We start from the raw sequence: 21,503 nt of genomic DNA on the forward strand, positions 1-21,503 counted from the left end.
CGTGGAAATGGGAAATAGTTCAGTGCAAATGTAATTTCTTGCAGCTTTCTGAATGGTTGAGACATACGTCATATGTTATTTTATCGAAAATAAAACAAACTAAAGGCATTTTGAATACCATGATTCCGTAGCTGATGAAGAAATTTTTACTATGAAAACAACTTTCCCCAGTGGACAATTAATACATCTATCTATCTATTTATCTATATATCTCTCTAATTATCTATCTATCTAATTGCATCTATATCTGCTCCGCCAGACGGACACATTGACGAGAATATCAGTTTTGTACATTATTTCGTTCTGTTTACCATATTATTTATGAGGATGAATGGCATAACATGCCAATATTGTTGCAGAACATATTTCACTTTTTTTTTTTTTTTTGCATTTCTGTTGTAATTTTCGTTTGATTTTGTTTGTTTTACACTGCAGATTGATCAAACGGGTGTTCGTGTAGGCTGTTAATTGTAATACTTGCTTTGTGAAGTCTTCAAGTTATTTATGAGAGGCAGTATTGCCATTTCTTTTACACAACGGTCTACAGTTTCACACACTTTCACGTGTTTCTTCCATCTGCCGACGGTGTCGCCATTTCTCATTTCACCCGTTTTTGTGCGTACGCCTGGGTCAGAGCTTGCGTGAAGGACTGCACATTTTCCCGTCAAGTTTGCTTTTTATAAATACCAATTATTGCGTAGAGAGTGGCGTACGTCTTCTTTTGTGCGTACGCAACGTTTATAATTGAGGCCCCAGGCCTGGACTATGATTTGTATTTTATTTACGTTTTGTTTATGTATGTGCGCGGCAGCCGTCCGTGAGGGGCTGCTGCTTTTACTTTTACTTTGTTTGTTCATTTGATTAAAGTTTGTTGTTTATTGTTCGCCAGTTCCTGCCTCCTTCTTCCCACACGAACTAACCTCGTTACAGTGCAGTATGTAGGATTGACGGCTTGTGGTCGAAATAGGTACTGCAGTCCACATTAAAAATATGTGACCAGTCACGGAAAGTAGGGACACAAGTCGGCAGCACAAGTTTCGAGCAAAATGAGAAAGAAGCGTTTTTTTTTTCAAAATTTGTTTTTCGCTTTTTTGCAGAATCTGTTAGTTGAGATCACAAAGAAGCCTCTCCGTGTTTGAGATAGCAGTATTGGTATATTTAAAAGCATACACTTTGAGGTTGAAATCGGCTTGTTTTTCGGAGATTCTAGCATGCAGCAGAGGCACGTTTCTTTTGTTATTGCCCCCGCCCTCAAAGGGAAGCGTGGCTCAGTGTTGCCAAGTCTGCTGTTTTTCATGGCCGCGGGTTGAAGCGATCCCAATTATGTGATATTTAGCCCCGGGAATGTGAATTTTAGTAGGCAACCATGACAAAAAAAACACATATTTTACCCCCCCCAAATGCGTTTTTTACCGGAGAAGCCCCCCTGAAACGCGATTGGGCTTGTTTTGGGCTAGTTTTGAGTAGCAATTGTGTGGGTTTTGTTGTGAAAACCTGGCAACCCTGGTGGCTGGCTGCGCACTGAGCAGTACTAAAGCAATAAAAAAGCAGCTGATACGAAGTGCAAACCTTCCAGATGACAGAAAGCATCTGACCCAGTTTGTTCTAGGGCTGTAATCAACCAAAGAATATCTTGATCGACTGAAGTCCTGAAATTTGTGACTAAAAATCGACTAAAAATTATGTTAGGAAAAAATATGTGAAATTAATTAGCTGCGCACTGTGTGCAGTACTTGGTAGCCTTGTTGTCTGCCTAAAATAATTATAAATAAACATAAAACATTTGTAGGCTATTTGCAGTATATGAAATCGTTTTTGACCTGATTATTTTGCACTGAAATTAGTCTGACACACGAGTCTGTTGGCTCTAACAGCGTTGCATCACGTGCACCTGTGCAATATCATAGCCTATGATTTCCGGAAATATAGTACTATGTTGTCAACTAGTGATATCATCACAAGAACTTTTGAGGAATATGCAACATAATTTAGAGACAGCTGTTTTTGTCATATATATTATAATAACTGACAGACACTATCATTTCAGCCGCTCTGTGAACATAGGAGCTCAGCTCAGCTTCGTGTCTGAGACACGAATAGACTATTAACTTAAATCTTTTACTCTTAAACACAAAAGGCATGTCCACTTTAATAAAAAAGGAATATTTATTAAACAAGCCAGATCAAGAGCAGAAAAAACGCTCTCACAATTAAATAAATACTGCAAAGTAGCCTAGGTTATTTACAAGATGGTGCCGCGGATGGCTGCCTCGGTATGGAGCTCTTCAGCTATTGTATTGTTTTTGTTTGTTTGTTTGTTCTGCGTTTAGTCATTCTTTTCTGATCAGTTTCACCAAAGACGAACACACACCAGACAACATTTCTACAGTTTTTGACTATTCAGACGTTTTGTTTGATTTTCTCGTCGGAGCCGCGGCTGTGTGTTTAAAACGCGTGGCCAGACGCAAACGGGGGAAGGGAGCCGGCGCACTGGTTAAACTCTGCGCGCGGCCTCCGCTCTGCACTCCCTAGTATTCATCTTGCGAATCTCCGATCCCTTCCTAACAAAACGGACGAACTTCTTCTCCTCACCCGCGTTAACAAGGATTTTTCAAACTCTGCTGCACTGTGCTTCACTGAAATCTGGCTGAGTGAAGCCAAACCGGACAACGCACTATATCTGCCGGGCTTCCAGCTGTTCCGAGCGGATCGCATTGCAGAACTAAAAGGGAAAACGAGAGGTGGTGGATTGTGTTTCTACATTAATGAAAGTTGGTGTTCAGATGTAACAACACTGAAGAAGATGTGCTCTCCTAATCTAGAGGCGCACTTCATAAACTGTAAACCTTTCTACTCGCCTTGGGAGTTTTCCTCGTTCATTCTCGTGAATGTTTACATTCCTCCAGACGCGTGTGTGAGCGCGGCGCTACAACAGCTGGCTGAACAAATAGCTGAGACTGAACAAAGGTATCCAGACTCTCTTTTAATCATTCTTGGGGATTTTAACAGTTATGGATCCATTATGGATGAGCTCACAGATACTGTTACATCATACATCAGTTTCTGTGAGGATACATGCATTCCTACCAGGACATTCTTATCATTCACTAATGATAAACCATGGTTTACTGGGAAACTCAAACAGCTCCGTCATGCCAAAGAGGATGCTTACAGAAGTGGGGATAAAGTCTTGTATAACCAGGCCAGAAACAGACTGACAAAGGAGATCAGAGTTGCTAAAAGAAGCTACTCTGAAAAGCTGTGTGGAGGATGTGAGCCGAAAAAAACAGAAGACTAGGAAAGCTTCAGGCCCAGACAGCATCTCATCTGCCTGTTTGAAAGCCTGCGCTGACCAACTGGCCCCAGTCTTCACGCAGATCTTCAACAGATCATTGGAGCAGTGTGAAGTTCCCTGTTGCTTCAGAAAAAGACAAATCACTGGACTTAATGACTACAGACTTGTCGCTCTCACATCTGTGGTCATGAAGTCGTTTGAAAGACTGGTTCTGGCCCACCTGAAGGACATCACTGGACCCTTGCTGGATCCTCTTTAATTTGCCTACAGAGCAAACAGGTCTGTGGATGATGCAGTCAACATGAGACTGCATTATATCCTGCAACATCTCGACAGACCTGGGACTTATGCAAGGATCTTATTTGTGGACTTCAGTTCGGCCTTTAATACCATCATGCCTGATCTTCTCTCAGCTAAACTGACCCAGCTCTCCATGCCACCCTCAATCTGTCAGTGGATCTCCAGCTTCCTGACAGACCGGCAACAGCTCGTGAGACTGGGGAAACTCACATCCAGGACTCTCACTACCAGCACTGGCACCCCCCAGGAGTGTGTTCTCTCCCCACTGCTCTTCTCCCTGTACACCAATGACTGCACTTCTAAAGACCCCTCTGTGAAGCTCCTGGAATTTGCAGACGACACCACTGTCATCGGCCTCATCCAAAACGGTGATGAGTCTGCTTACAGACTGGAGGTTGAACAGTTGGCTGTCTGGTGCAGTTATTAACAACCTTGAGCTCAACACGCTCAAAACGGTGGAGATGATAGTGGACTTCAGGAGGAACAGCCCAGGTCTCCCCCCACTCACCATCATGAACAGCACTGTGGAAGCAGTGGAGTCATTCAGGTTCCTGGGCACTACCATCTCTCAGGACCTGAAGTGGGACAATCACTAGGGATGTCAATTTACACAAATTTCCATGATCGATCGTCGTTTAAATTAACGATCAATTAATCGATTAATCGTTAGCCTTAACACTGCATATGCGTCTACAGCAGTGGCTTATAGCTGACCCGCATGACAGGGTGTGCAAATGCTGACAAAATGCCATGTTCCTCACTAAATCAATGAGAAGGGTTTTTCATCTAAATAAAGGGCTGTAGGATTGTAAAATGAATCGATGTCATTGATCATTTAATTAAATTACTTATTTAATAATCAAATATGAGTAATACAAATCAACGTGTCACCAACTCCACCTCAGATGCACGCTCTTCAGAATGTGTGGACGCGCTCTTCCAAACGCCAACTAGACCCAGTAAATTCACAACGATGCATTACAATATTGTTCTCTTTATAATGATATGTAACATGACAGTCCCAATCATAGTCATTATAAGTTTAGTATAAGTGCATTGCTGTTGGAGATGCATGCGCTAACGCTGATCACCGGCACGCTTCACTACTGCATGAATTTTTATCCAGATGCATCCTATATGAGTTTAAAAAATCAGCTATAGATAGGCCCACACAGAATAAACAACACAATATTAAAACTTACATTTGCACAAAGCAAATGGCTGCGAATGCACATGCAAACTTGTAGTCAAGATTAAGGTGTCACTCTAGCTGTAAAATGGTCCCAAACAGAGCTCCGGCGCGCTCGCAACATTAAGCCTTGTTTATACTTTCACCTGGCCAGGGGCGGGGCCAGAGGGGGGGGCCTGGGGTGGCACGGGCCACCCCCAAAATGTAATTGGCCACCCCAAGTGCCCCCCCCCCCCACTCATCAGAGTCGGAAGGTAATATGTTGTTGGACTTGTTGGATCAGTATTAATTCTTTACTAGTAGTTCTAGCGGGGTTTTTTTTAACTAAAACTAATATTTTACAGTGCATTGATTTATTTATATTTAATTTTTAATTTTATGCATGCAAGTGGCCACTGCACTCATCCCCCTGTTGTTGTTGTTATGGTTGTTGAGCGCCTCCGCACTGGGGAGGAACCACTCTAACGTGACGTGTTGTTATCGGAGTAAATAGTGGGCGCAAACGGACGGCGAAGTGCAGTGGTTGGTTTCTCTGCTTTAAAGCTTATAAAAAAAATCATTTGCGCACACAAATAAACTAAAACTAAGCCAATTCAGGAGCCAGAAGACGCGAATGAGAAGTTGCGCAAACCTGCGTCTCAGATAGCGCGCAAATATTGAGTTATCTTTCGAGTCTTGCGCTTAAACGGACAAATTCACACAAAAATTGTCAACATGACCGTCTTGAGTATTCTAGCAAACTAATATTCCTGCTGTCTGTGTTTTTAATGTTAATCAAACAACAAAAGACAAGGAAATCACTCACTGCTCTAGCTTTTGCAACTTTAATAACAATCTTTAATTTATACAGTCAAATATGCAGTTATTTTACATTTGATTACTGACATTCAATGTCTGTACCTGAGAACTAATATTAGACCTACCAGAAAAACCTGAAAAGCACTGTTTATTTTATAAGTATCTTTGCTCTGATTGTATTTATTTGTGCTTTTGCATAGTTAGATTATTTGTTTTTATTTCCTTTATTTTTATTTGACAGTAGTTCTTTTTTCCCTGAATATAGCACATACAGACTGAACCATGAGTAATTTGAACAGTTAGACACCTAGTAGCCTAAATATTCACATAACAAATATGTATTACAGGCCCCCACCAATTATTCTAGAAATAAGTTAATTTAACGAAGGTAACCTCTTTTGCTACATATTTTTGATGGTTCGAATGCATACTCCTACATGTTTTACCATTTATGAACTATCATTTATGTGCCCTATACCGTCACCATTCATATCTATGCAACCAATAAATAAATTACTACAAAAGTACAAAATTGTTTACAAAAAAAAATTCTTCATGGATCTAGTCACTTAAGTTTGCTCTCAAAATGCACCAGATTTATGCATTTAAATTTAAAATGAACAAAATTTTCTTTTGGGGAGCACCCCCTAGCCTAGAGGGACCAATGTCTACCCAGCACAATCTCACAAAATCCTGTGGGAAACAAAAATAATATATTTATAATGTAATATAAATATGAATAAACACTGCTACAGCTTCTTGTTGAGCTCAAAGGCCTTTCTACTGTTGTCAATTATGTTGGTCCATCTAGAAGCCACAATTAGATCATAATAACCTAGCAAATTACAGACCAATTTCAAATCTTCCATTCATGTCTAAAATACTAGAAAAAGTTGTGTCCGCTCAATTGTGCTCTTTCTTGCAAGAAAATGATATCTATGAAAAATTTCAATCAGGATTCAGGCCGCATCACAGCACAGAAACCGCGCTCGTTTAAATCACAAATGATTTACTTCTAGCTTCTGACCAAGGCTGTATCTCAATACTAGTTCTACTCGATCTTAGTGCTGCGTTCGATACTATAGATCATAAAATACTATTAGATCGACTTCAAAATTACACTGGTGTTCAGGGACAGGCATTAAACTGGTTTAGATCGTCTAAATGGGGAAAAATCAAAGATAACGTCAGTAGACTATGGGGTGCCGCAAGGATCCGTGCTAGGCCCTCTGCTATTCTCAATATATATGCTGCCACTTGGTAATATTATAAGAAAACATGGAATTAATTTCCACTGTTATGCTGATGACACTCAATTATATATTTCATCATGACCAGATGAAAACGCTAAATTATCTAAACTGACAGCGTGTGTTGATGATTTTAAATACTGGATGACGTGTAATTTTCTGCTATTAAAATCAGATAAAACGGAGGTATTACTTATTGGTCCAAAAAACTGCCCACAAAACCTCTCACAATACAACTTTAACTTGGAAGGATGTCCTGTCACTTTATCCACTACAGTAAAATACCTGGGTGTTATATTAGACCGCAACTTGTCTTTCGAAAATCATATTTCATATGTTACAAGAACGGCATTTTTCCACCTTAGAAACATTGCTAAGCTACGTAACATGCTATCTATTTCTGATGCAGAAAAGTTAGTTCATGCATTCATGACCTCGAGACTAGATTACTGTAATGCTTTATTAGCTGGTTGTCCTGCATCATCAATAAACAAGCTACAGTTAGTCCAAAACGCAGCTGCTAGAGTTCTTACTAGATCAAGAAAATATGATCATATAACACCAGTTTTATCATCTCTACACTGGTTACCTATTAAGTTCCGTATCAATTACAAAGTATTGCTACTGACCTATAAAGCCCTAAATGGTTTAGCTCCAGTGTATTTAACGGATCTTCTATCGCCCTACAATCCATCGTGCTCTTTAAGATCACTAAACTCGAGGCTTCTGGTCATTCCTAGGATATCTAAGTCCACTAAAGGAGGGAGGGCATTTTCACATTTAGCTCCTAAACTCTGGAATAGTCTTCCTGATATTGTTCGAGGTTCAGATTCGCTGTCCCAGTTTAAAACTAGATTAAAGACGCATCTCTTTAGCCAAGCATTCACATTATAAATACGTTTTATACTACAGTTAAATTGGATCAAAAGCATTAATATTCTGAACAGCAGCTATGTTAATTATTTCCCATCTGCTTTTCTGTTGTTATCTCGGGACACTAGTCCCGAGGTAACTAGTTCGTCAGCTCCAGTTTGTATCCAGCCTCTCATGGAGACTTCAGATGCCCCAACACCTGTGATGAGACAACTCGACGCCTGTGAAGAGACGACTCAACGCCAGCGTTGTTATGGCCTAAAATAATACATGATTGATTAACTTATTCTAACATTTTTCTTTAACATTCTCTTTCTAACATTTTTCAATGTACATTTATGAAATGCACTTTCTGTAAAGCTGCTTTGAAACAATGTGTATTTTGAAAAGCGCTATACAAATAAATTTGAATTGAATTGAATTGAATCTACAACTATGATGGAAAAAATCTTGCATTGCATTTACCACAGCCCATGTGCTTCTACTACTGTTGAGTTATTTTTTATTTCATATCACTTTTGAAGTTGCTCATTTTGAATTCCTTTTCACTCATTTTAATACGTTTTGCTATCAATAATATACAGTATTATTACCTCTATTTATACTGGTTCACTGTTTACATGTATTTAAATGTGCAACCCCCTCTCCCCCCGGGAAAATTGTCTAGACCCGCCCCTGCACCTGGCTCCGCCGCGCGAGCCTCCGGAGGCTGACCGCTTGGCACTCTGCGATGACGTCATTTTTGCGCAGACCCTTTTTACAGTCTATGGTGCGGCTTTATTCCTCGAGTCTGATTTACAGTACATGTTTCGCGGTTGAGCAGCACGCACTCGCATGACCCTGATTAATCGATGATCAATAGGTTTTATCGATTAAATGTATTATCGACGACTAATCGATCATTGATTAATCATTAACATCCCTAACAATCACATTGACTCCATTGTGAAAAAGGCCCAGCAGAGACTGTACTTACTTCGTCAGCTGAGGAAGTTCAACCTCCCACAGGAGCTGCTGATTCAGTTCTACTTGGCTGTCATTGAGTCTGTTTTATGCACTTCCATCACTGTCTGATTTGGTGCAGCTACCAAATCTGACATCAGAAGACTACAACGCACAATACGGACTGCAGAAAGGATTATTGGTGCCTCCCTGCCAACCCTCCAGGACCTGTACTCTTCCAGAGTGAGGAAGAGAGCAGGTAAAATCATCACAGACTCCACTCACCCTGGACACCTCCTGTTTGAACTGTTACCATCAGGACGGCGACTCCGATCACTGGCCACTAGAACATCTAGGCACAGTAACAGTTTCTTCCCACAGGATATTTCTCTCTTGAACAGTTAAAGGGATAGTTCACCCAAAAACGAAAATTTGATGTTTTTCTGCTTACCCCTAAGGCATCCAAGATGTAGGTGTCTTCGTTTCTTCAGTAGAACACAAATGAAGATTTTTAACTCCAACCGTTGCTGTGTGTCACTCATATAATGCAGGAGCTGCTGATTCAGTTCTACTCGGCTGACATTGAGGAAGACCTTGGCCAACCGGGAGCAAATTCCAAGCACGAGGGTGCAACAGAGAGAACTTCTCAGAAACTTCCTCGAGCGGCTCAAAGGGAGCCTCGGAAAGACCTTGAAGGACCACAGAAAGGTCCCAGGCCAGCACCCTGTTGCGTACTGCAGGTCTCAACCTCAGAGTGCCACGGAGAAAACGAGTAACAGGGGGTGTCGCCCCAAAGAAACACCACTCAAAGGAGTGTGTTAAGCTGCATAGGCCGCCACGTACACCTTTAATGTGGAGGGAGCTAACCCAGCGGAGAACCTCTCCTGCAGGAACTCCAGCACTAATGGTCACCCGCCAGCCCGTAAGGGAGGCATCCGTGATCAGAGATACTCGCTGACACGGTGTCCCCAGTAACGGACCCTGGGCCAGAAACCAAGGATCCTTCCACATGATCAAGGTGCGGAGACCCCGCCGCATAGCCTTGATCATGCAAAAAGGTTTCCCCTCTTGGTCTTGAGCCACCACAGTAACGGTCTCATGTACAACAGGCAACAACACTGGACGCTGCTGCCATCCGACCCAACAGTCTCTGAACTGTTGACAGTGAGCGGCTGGTCCAGCTTCACCCTTTTATATACGTTATTCTCTGAACTGGAGAAAGAACGCTCTTCTTGGAGGAGAGCCTCAACCCTAACCTCCAAAATGCATGAGAACGACATCTCAATGTGGAACCCTCGTGCCTGTCGCCGAAAAATTGAAAATGCGGATCCGCTGCATACACAAGGAGACTTACGCCGCGTCCACGCACTTCGTGAACATGCGGGGTGAAAGTGCAAGACCGAAGGGAAGCACCCGAAATTGGTGCGCTCTCACCTAAAATCGAACCTCAGGTACTTGTGCTGCGGATGGATAGAAACATGATATAAGCAGATCTATCGTGACAAACCAGTCCTCGGACCTGATTGAGACACGATGTATGGGTGTAAGCATCCTAATATATAGAACACACAGATCTAGATTAGGGCGCAGCCCTCCATCCTTCTTTGGCACGAGACATAACCAGAGCCAACAAATTTATAATCTGTAGGACCCACTAAGATATATCTGGCAGATTCTCCCACTCTGACAGAAATCTAGTAAGCGTACCAGCCTCTCGAGACTGGCCTCTGATGTACTCTGCACCGTGAGTGCAGCGCCCTGAAACGGCTGACCGGCAGGGAACAACTGACTCGACAGCGCCACCTTCCTCCTCGGAGGGCGCGAGCCATCCTCGAATGACCCGCGCGGGCTCTCCACACCCGGCACTCGGGCGGGGTTGGTGGATTGACCCTGTGAGGGCACCGAAAGCAGACGGGCACGTATGCTGAGGTGAGCTCCGCCTGCCCCCGGAAGGGACCGCCCTCACCGCCCTGGGCCCACTGGCATCAGGGCTTCTTGGACACAGCCTTCCTTGAAATAATGACGGCCCTCAGAATTGTCTTAATCTTGGGAAGCTGCACCCAAGGGCGCCACCCACCTCCCCACCCTCTTGAGGGGGGTGTACGGGTGGCGACGCTCTGTTTTGCTGCGACCGGTGTTAGGAGCTCGTACCCGGCGTCTGCTGCTCCCGCACCACAACAGATGAGACCTGGCGTTACACACCCAGGTCTTTCAGCAGGTCAGCTTAGCAAGCACAAAGCCATAGTGAGCAGGCATGCGGCAGCCTGACCCGCTGCCGAGTACGCTTTGCCCACCAGGACTGCTTATAAACCGTATATGCAGTAAATTAAGTAATATAAATGCAGGAAATGCTCTTAATGGCTTGGTAGGCAAAGTCGGGGCTTAATGGCCGATGCCGAATCGTGAGAGAGATGGCTCGCAAGCGTCTCCTCCACCCCCGGCACCATGGACCGCTCCCATAATCTCGACACCTCGCGACACATCCGCCGCTGCCTCGACAGCAGCGGTGCTCACGCCGCGGGAAACGCAAGCCGCGGCGCCCTCCTCGAAGAGCACCCGGCGGGAAGCAAACACCCATAGCGAGCCCCGGGACACAAGCCGCCGCCGCTGCCTCAACAGCAGCAGGGCTCATGCCGTGGGAAACGCGAGCCGCGGCGCCCTCCTCGAAGAACGCCCGGCGGGATAGCAACTTTCCTAGAGGCAGCGCCTCACAATGCTCACAACCGGCCCCCTCGAGAGCCGACTGAGCGTGCTGCTACAAACAACAACGCACATCAAGTGTGTATCCCCACTCACAATGTAGCTAGAGCAGGGAGAAACACACTTTCTGTACTGCTGTTCGTACTCGCCATAGTGTCTCTCTTTTATGTGTCAGTATGTGTTGCAAACTTGTTATATGAAAACAAAAAAAGTCTGAACCCAGACACAAACATAGAGCTGACAAGGACAATGTTACATAGCGAGCTTGTTGAAGACAACAGAAGCTGAGGGCGTGTGTTTGCCGGTATGCTTTATAGTTCCGTGTCTATGACGTCACCCGCCCATGACGTTCCGTCTCTCTATTGAACTGATTACATACGTGCTTCACGACGCAATCACACAGAGGCGTTCCCAAAGCAGTGACGCAGCTCGAGTTCCCTTGAAAGGGAACAATATTTTCAAACAATGTAAGTTTATAAAACTGTGCCTAAGTAAAACTATTAAAGTATTTAATAGGCTACTCAATCAAAAGAGTAAACACAACTACAAGCCAGGTATACTTGAATACTTAATTGTACTTTATGTAGGTGTCACATCTGTTCTGTGTCTGGCACTCTGTGGGACTTTTATGTTGTAGTTTATCTGTGCATTGTCTGTGTCCTGTTTCCTGTGGAGTTTTGTAGTTCTTGTAGTTTTTCATGTTGATTAGTTTTCCAAGGTGTCCCATTCACCACTCCCCTTGTTATCTTGTTAGCCTTGTGTACATACCCAGTGCTTCAGTTGTTCTCTGTTGGTCGTTGTTTATGTCAAGGTTGTGTTATGCTGGTGTCTGCAGTTCCCCGTGTTTTCTCAGTGTTATTTTGTTCCTGGTTCCTTTTGTTCCAGAAGGCAGGTTATGTGACATACATAGGTATGTTTAAGAGTAAGTTAGCGGATAACCTCAACTTTCGGTTCCAAAAACGGAGGTAACTTTCAGGGTATGTAAGTAACCATGGCAACTAACTCTCTGAACATAACCTGCTCCGGAGCAGCTCATGATCCAGGGTTAGTTTGCTTAAGAGCTATTCAGATGTGTTTTATATCATTAATATAGTTATTAATATAACCAAATTTGTTTCAGTTATATAATATACAATATTTTATATTCATTCTAAAGAATTAGAATAAAAAATAAATAAAAATAAGTTTAAATGTTAATTCAATTAAAATGTATTTGTTTATTTTATTGTCATCTCACACATGGATCTGCATTCAAGTAATTGGCATCAAACAAACAATATAATTTTTTAAAGATTACTTATTAAATGTAAATGTAAATCACCAATAAACAAAAGAAAAAGAGGAAGTAGAATGGCACACTTTTTCTTGGCATCTGTTTCCATGGTGAATCATCGATTCGTTGCTCTGTTGGGAATGTCTTGTGTGTTCACGGTTAACATACTCTGAGTTGGCTGAAATTACTCCCGGACTCGTTTTTGGAACCAGCATACCTTGAGTAAGCAAGGTTTGGGTTAATCAACCGAGAGTTCAAGGTATATGTGACGGTAAGTTAACCTTGCTTTCTGGAATACCCCCCTGATTTATGTTTCATTGTTTATTTTCATAAAAATTCCCCCTGCATTTGGATCCTACTTCTCTGCCTGCCGTCTGTGATTCCTGGTAACCTGACAGTAGGCCTATATCTCGATCAAAAGATTGAGTACAAGTATAGGCCAAATATACTTAGACTTTCCCTATTCCATCTGAGGGTTGTCCCTCTTTAAAATATAATTACAAATCACATTGTGCTTTATAAATAATATAATGATATATACTTAAAATATAAGTGTAAGTAGTACATTTAAAAAAAAAAAAAACAATACGCAAATGGGGCAAAAAAAAGGGCTTTAAGTTTAGAAACATTTTGAGTCCCACTCTTGCCTCACAGTGGACGAGGCTGAATCCAGCTTCTTATTTGCAGCTTCTTATTGATGCTATCCGTTCCACCTTAAAAACGCGATGCTTCCGCGTTTTTTAGCTTCTTATTTATGCTCAATTTAAGTGCGTTTTTTCTCCTTTTCACACTTTTTAAGGGATTGTGTTGCTTTTGTGTCTATTTTCAGAATAAATTAATAATATATAAGCGAAAATGGACTGTAAAAAAATAAAAGCACATACAATATAATTACAGTAGCCTAGGCCTATTATTTAATTATTGTACATGCCATCTGCTCAATTTAGGGACCATGTGGTTTTTCTCTTATACTCTTATATTCTCTTATATCTCTTATAGACCCTGATACTATTCTGTCTATTTTCAGAAAAGAATAATACACTATTTTGAAAGGTAAATTACACAGAAATATCAGTGAAAATGACTGTAAAAAATTAGCCTGGCGTGGCCTGGCATCCAGGCTAGTAAAAAATATAAATGTACATAAAATATAATTACTTCATTCTTCAATTATTGCACTTGAATGCTTCGAATGCATTAATAAATCAATAAAAGGTAAGGTAACTAGAGATTAATGCCAGCTCCATCTTGGATCCAGCCTCCGAAGACTTCAGATAAACCAACACCAGATGACACCTACCCCTGCAAGGTCTCCAGAGCATCAAATATGGATAATTATACAAAATGTATAATCCTGTTATCATTGCTTTGAAATGCAAACTAATTTTGCTTAAATGCATCTATGATATTATTTGTCAATACTATAATTTGTAATATCTTACAACTGTATTTTCTGATTTAATTGACTAATTAAATGGACTTGAAAGAGCCATTGCATTGTTGGTTACTGTATACCATTTTGATATTATGGACCCAATCTGACAATACAGTTAGAAGAGTTAACTGACAAAACAGTTAGAGAATTCCATATATTTTTACTGTAGCGTTTTGAAGTTATGGATCCATTAATTTGACAGATATGACAATACAGTTGGAATATCCATTGCACTGTTGGGCCATTTGGATGCGCTATATCTCGCTGACTTTATGGGTGCCTTCAAAGTTTCACTGGTGCTTTATACCCATCGTGCTTGACTATCATCATTCAAATATTTAGGCATTTTTACTGTAGCGTTATGAATTTATGGACCCATGAATTTTACAGATATGACAATACAGTTTGAATAGTTATTGCTTTGTTGGCCCAATTTGAGGTGCTATATCTCAGGGGTCTTTATGGGTGCGTTCAGAGTTGCACTGGGAACGTATACCCAGTGTGCATGACTCTCACCATGCAGAATTCCAGACATTTTTATTGTAGCATTTTGAAGTTATGGATTCATGAATTTGAGAGATATGATAATACAGTTAGAATAGCTATTGCATTGTTGGCCCAATTGGAGGCGCTATATCTCAGGGGTCTTTATGGGTGCGTTCAGAGTTGCACTGGGAACGTATACCCAGTGTGCATGACTCTCACCATGCAGAATTCCAGACATTTTTATTGTAGCATTTTGAAGTTATGGATTCATGAATTTGAGAGATATGACAATACAGTTATAATAGCTATTGCATTATTGGCCCAATGGGAGGTACTATATCTCAGCTGCCTTTATGGGTGCGTTCAAAGTTGCACTGCGAACTTATACCCAGTGTGCATGACTGTCACCATGCAGGATCCCAGACATTTTTACTGTAGCATTTTGAAGTTATGGATTCATTAATTTGAGAGATATAACAATACATTTAGAATAGCTATTGCATTGTTGGTCCAATTGGAGGCGCTATATCTCAGGGGTCTTTATGGATGCGTTCAAAGTTGCACTGGGAACGTATACCCAGTGTGCTTGACTGTCACCATGCAGAATTCCAGACATTTTCACTGTAGCATTTTGAAGTTATGGATTCATGAATTTGAGAGATATAACAATACAGTTAGAATAGCTATTGCATTATTGGCCCAATGGGAGGTACTATATCTCGGCTGCCTTTATGGGTGCGTTCAAAGTTGCACTGGGAACTTATACCCAGTGTGCATGACTGTCACCATGCAGGATTCCAGACATTTTTACTGTAGCATTTTGAAGTTATGGATTCATGAATTTGAGAGATATGACAATACAGTTAGAATAGCTATTGCATTATTGGCCCAATTGGAGGCGCTATATCTCAGGGGTATTTATGGGTGTGTTCAGCTTTGCACTGGGAACTTATACCCAGTGTGCTTGACTGTCACCATGTAGAATTCCAGACATTTTTACTGTAGCATTTTGAAGTTATGGATTCATGAATTTGAGAGATATAACAATAGTTAGAATAGCTATTGCATTGTTGGCCCAATTGGAGGCGCTCTATCTCAGGGGTCTTTATGGGTGCGTTCAAAATTGCACTGGAAACTGATACCCAGTGGACTTGACTGTCACCATGCTGAATTCCAGACATTTTTACTGTAGCATTTTGAAGTTATGGATCCATAAATTTGACAGAAATGACAATACAAATAGAATAGCCATTGCATTGTCGGCCCATTTGGAGGCACTATATCTCAGCTTCCTTTAATGGTGCGTTTAAAGTTTCACTGCGGCCTTATTCCCAGGACATTTGACTGTCAGCATGCCCAGTTCCAGACATTTTACTGTAGCATTTTAAATTCATGGATCCATGATTTTGACAGATATGAAAATGCAGTTGGAATAGCCATTGCATTGTTGGCCCAAATGGAGGCGCTATATCTCGGCTGCATTTATGGGTTTGCACTGGGAACTTATACCCAGTGTGCTTGACTGTCACCATGCAAAATTCCAGACATTTTTACGGTAGCATTTTGAAATTATGGACCCATGAATTTGTCAAATGTGACATTACAGTTAAAGGAGAATTTGCATTGTTGGGACAATTGGAGGCGTTATATCTCAGGGGTCTTTATGTGTGCGTTTAAAGTTGCACTGGGAACTTATACCCAGTGTGCTTGACTGTCACCATGCAAAATTCCAGACATTTTTACTGTAGCATTTTGAATGACAGGATAAATTACATTTTAGGCCCATTTGTGGAGGCGCTATCCAGTTAGTCGTTTGTTACCTATTGATGCGTGAGCCTCCCCTTTAAATGCACTATGTGTATGCCTGCTGGCTATAAGCGCTGTTAGACATGAACAAAGAAATTTCAAAATTTTTGGACATATTCAAGGGTGCGTTAAATATGAAAAATAAAGGACACATCGATCTTGTTAAAAACAAATGTTTGTCTCATTTTACTGTACCACTATTATAGATTAATTATCTATACAATAGGCTATATTTAATTGAACAGTAAAGTTTTAAATGGGATAATTACATAGCCAGATGCATATTTTGCCATCAGCCCATTTCGCGGCTTGGTTTTTCGGCGTAGAGGGTACGTTATAAAAGTAGGACATTATAGCAGGGATGCTCCTCGAACGAAATCCACATTTTCAGTTCTTTTTACTGTACGATTTATAATTTGGCATATAAAACAATGCGCGTATAGACGCATATTTAGGCTATATGTCTGCCCAATTTTCGGTGCTGTTTCTCGGCAGCCACAGAGGGTGCGTTAAAGTTGACATAAGTCTATTACTGTAGAGTACAGTATTTTACTGTAGAATTATGTTTTTACGAAGCATTGAACCTGGCACACAATGCACAATGAGAAGCCTATTGCATTATCTGAACATTTTGCAGTGTTGTGTCTCGGCCGTCACAGAGGGTGCAATAAGTGGACAAGATCATTAGAGCCACTCCTCTAGCAGAATCCAAATTTTAAGCAGTTTTCACTGTAGATTTGGATCAACGCTTCATTGGCTCAACGCTTCATAAATGATCTATAGTAAAAACTGCTTAAAATTTGAACTTTATTATGGAGCAGCTCTACTATAATGGGCTCGTCCAATTTAAAGCACCCTCCGTGGCGGCCGAGAAATAGCACCACGAATTGGGCGACATTCAACGTGTCATTAAAATATAATCCTACAGTGAAAAGTGCTGAAAATTTGAATTTCGTTAGAAGAGTAGCTCTACTATAATGTCCTTGTGTCTTTTTAACGCACCCTCTGTGCCGGCTGAGAAACAATCTGTGAAATGGGTTGAAAGCACAATACGACTCTGTGTAATGCGGCAAGTTCAATTGTTTATAAAATAATAACTAGTAAAGTGAAAAATGCAGAAAATTTGGATTTCGTTAGAGGGGTAGCTTTACTATAATGTCCTTCTGTCCTTTTTAACGCACCCTCTGTGTCGGCCGGGAAACAGCAGCGCGAACTGGGCAGAAAATGCAAACAGTGGCTCATTGGGCATTGTGTACTATGCCAAGTTAAATTGTTTATAAAAAATAATTGGTAATGTTAAAAATGCTGAAAATTTTAATTTAGAGTTAGAGGAGTAGCTCTATAAAGTTATTGTCCTTTTAACGCACTGTCTATTACAGCAGAGAAACCGAGTCATAACTTCAAAATGCTACAGTAAAATTGTCTGGATTTCTGCATGGTGACAGTCAATCACACTGGGTATAAGGTCCCAGTAAAGGCAGCCGAGTTATAGCGCCTCCAAATGGGCCAACAATGCAATAGCTATTAACTGTATTGTCATATCTCTCAAATTCATGAATCCGTAACTTCAAAATGCTACAGTAAAAATGTCTGGAATTCTGCATGGTGACAGTCATGCACACTGGGTATAAGTTCCCAGTGAAAATCTGAACGCACCCATAAATAACCTTGAGATATAGCGCCTCCAATTGGCCAAACAATGCAATGGCTCTTCAAACTGTACTGTCATTTGTCACATTCGTGGGTCCATAGTAGGCATGTGCCGGTATCAAATTTTCATGTTGCGATTAATTGCTGAAGCTTTTATCACAGTATTATCACGATATTGAAATAAGTTGCAAAAAAAGTGTTGTCATACTATAACAGGTTTAATAACTTTCTTATAACAAAAGAACCAAACATTTAAATACAATAAAGCAATACACAAAAATGTATAAAGTAAACAAATATTTAAAACCGAATAAGTGCAAAAGATTTATAAAGAACAATAGGTAACACTTTATAATAATGTCTCACCAGTTAATGCATTAACATTAACAAAGAATGAATAGCTACATTTTAACAGAAGTTATTCTTCTCTGATAATGTTAGTTTTAAAAAAGCAACTGGTAGTGTAAGCTCAGGTCCATTAAATAATACAGTTACAACTTTTGATTTTAATAATGTGTTATTAAATGCTGAAATGTACATTTAACTAAGATGAATAAATGCTTTAGAAGTATTTTTCATTGTCAGTTTGTTAATGAGTGAACTAATGTTAAATAATAGAGCCTTTATTGTAAATTGTGTGACTGAACAACAGTCAGAACATATTCAAACAATATCAAGGGCATGTAATTTAGTCCAGATTAAAATATAAAATGTTTAAGTTTGAAAATGAATAGCCTTAAGTCTTTAAGTATTAAGTATTAGGTTTTGTTTACAAGGGTTACCGGGGAAATGGCTGCATTTCTGCTGTTCCGTCAGCGCCCTCTGCTGTCAAAGAGTGAATGTGCACTTCAGCGCATGTCCGTCACTCGTTCCGCCATGTGCTTGGCTCGTTGGGTTTTGTTTACATCAGTGCGCGTTCCTCTTTGACGTGTTGTTCCTTTTAAACGGTTGATGGGTAAAGTATTCTTAAAATGCATTTTAAAAATCTGAATAATTCAAAATAAATAATTTTTTTTACGGTATTTTGAAGTGCCCACGATAACAATATTGTGCATGTTCATTATTGCGGTATATCGTATTACCGTTTACTGGCACATGTCCATAGATTCATAACGCTATTGTAAAAATGCCTAAATATTTGAATATGATAGTCAAGCACAATGGGTATAAAGCACCAGTGAAATTTTGAACGCACCCATAAAGACCCCTGAGATATAGCGCCTCAATGCAATAGCTATTCTAACTGTATTGTCATCTCAAATTCATGAATCCATAACTTCAAAATGCTACAGTAAAAATGTCTGGAATACTGCATGGTGACAGTCAAGCACACTGGGTATAAACTTTGAATGCACCCATAAAGGCAGCCGAGATATAGTACCTCAAATTGGGCCAACAATGCAATAACTATTCTAACTGTATTGTCATATCTGTAAAATTAATGGTTCCATAAATTCATAACGCTACAGTAAAAATGTCTGAATATTTGAATGATGATAGTCAAGCACGATGGGTATAAAGCACCAGTGAAATTTTGAACGCACCCATAAAGGCAGCCGAGATATAGCGCATCCAAATGGCCCAACAGTGCAATGGCTATTCCAACTGTATTGTCATATCTGTCAAATTAATGGATCCATAACTTCAAAATGCTACAGTAAAAATATATGGAATTCTGCATGGTTATAGTCAAGTGCACCAGTGAAACTTTTTACTACCCCAAATGGGCCCACAATGTGATGGCTCTTCTAACTGTATTGTCAGATTGTGTCCATAATATCAAAATGGTATACAGTAACCAACAATGCAATGGCTCTTTCAAGTCCATTTAGTCAATTAAATCAGAAAGTACAGTTGTAATATATTACAAATTATTGTATTGACAAATAATATCATAGATGCATTTAAGCAAAATTAGTTTGCATTTCAAAGCAATGATAACAGGATTATACATTTTGTATAATTATCCATATTTGATGCTCTGGAGACCTTGCAGGGGTAGGTGTTATCTGGTGTTGGTTCAACTGAAGTCTTCGGAGGCTGGATCCAAGCTGGAGCTGGCATTAATCCAGCAATCTCTAGTTACCTTACCTTTTATTGATTTATTAATGCATTCGAAGCATTCAAGTGCAATAATTGAAGAGTGAAGTAATTATATTTTATGTACATTTATATTTTTACAGTCATTTTCACTGATATTTCTGTGTAATTTACCTTTCAAAATAGTTTATTATTATTTTCTGAAAATAGACACAATAGTATCAGGGTCTATAAGAGATATAAGAGAATATAAGAGTATAAGAGAAAAACCACATGGTCCCTAAATTGAGCTGATGGCATGTACAATAGTTAAATAATAGGCCTAGGCTACTGTAATTATATTGTATGTGCTTTTATATTTTTACAGTCCATTTTCGCTTATTATACATTTATTCTGAAAACAGACACAAAAGCAACACAATCCCTTAAAAAGCGTGAAAAGGAGAAAAACCGCACTTAAATTGAGCATAAATAAGAAGCTAAAAACGCGGAAGCATCGCGTTTTTAAGGTGGAACGGATAGCGTCAATAAGAAGCTGCGATTCAAGCCTCGTTCACAGTGGTTTGGTCCACTGCGCACCTCACCTACACACAAGTCCGGTCAGGTTGGAGAGAGAACAAAGTTCTTCAGTAGTTGAGTAAAGATTGTAACAAGCCTAAAGGTCTTACCATTGTTGAGGAAAACCCAGACACCCAAGAGCAAATTAAATAGACACTTCATTGCTGCAATGGCGACGCAGTTCTTTCCCTAATCCAGGTGAAAGTGACGGGAGCTTCCCAGTGGAAGGTGAATGACACCGCGGTCAAACCAAATTTTTTTACGTTCTATGGGTCAAACCCGCCGCTCGTTGAAAAAACATGGTCATGCCAGCCACACTTTTTTTTAGTATGTGCTTGTAATCGTGCACACGGTATGGGTGCTGGAAGCAGTCAAAACAGATAAGTGTTAAAATAGTAAACTATACTTAGAAGTTCACTTGTAATACAGATGCAGTACAAATGAGAATGTGAACTAGTTGTGCACAAGTTTACTACTGTTACACTTACAGTATACTTTTAGGGTAGAGTGGGGGAAAACGCCCCCCTACTGACAGTTTTATTTTCAAACGTCTGTGGGGTAAAAACGCCCCCAGGGGGCATTGCTTCCCACTATCAGAATTACTGTTACCATGTTCTGAACATTACATTCTTTGTTTTTTTCCGTCTAATGTAATCCAACTAGGTGGTTGGATAAAAATATTTGGACTTTATATTTTAAAATTACCTCACATTAACATTATCACTGAAAACTAGGATAACTATTCTAGACACATTTAACTTTCGTTTCACAGAAAAGTTACACAGTCCTTAAGAGGGGGGTCCCAAAGAAAAAAGCTTCTTTGGCAGCTTTTAATAGCTGGGCTAGTTCCTGCAGGAGCCAATGGATGGAGCAGTTGATAACCAGCAAATGCAGGTGTATGCAAATAT

The 21,503-nt window shown here is 40.4% G+C and overlaps 1 protein-coding gene across 1 annotated transcript in view; it reads right to left on the minus strand.

The window, feature by feature from the left end:
- LOC307120119 (uncharacterized protein) overlaps window positions 1–20,801 on the minus strand; it is a 51,561-nt gene extending 30,760 nt beyond the window's left edge. The window contains exon 1 of the mRNA XM_079806993.1: window positions 20,706–20,801. Within this exon, the coding sequence (XP_079663119.1) occupies window positions 20,706–20,757 (52 nt within the window). The 5' untranslated portion in view covers window positions 20,758–20,801. The remainder of the gene's footprint in view (window positions 1–20,705) is intronic.
- Between the last annotated feature and the right edge of the window lie 702 nt (window positions 20,802–21,503).

Source organism: Gobio gobio (genome assembly GCF_949357685.1).
Source record: "Gobio gobio genome assembly, chromosome: 24".
NCBI classification, from domain to species: Eukaryota; Metazoa; Chordata; class Actinopteri; order Cypriniformes; family Gobionidae; genus Gobio; species Gobio gobio.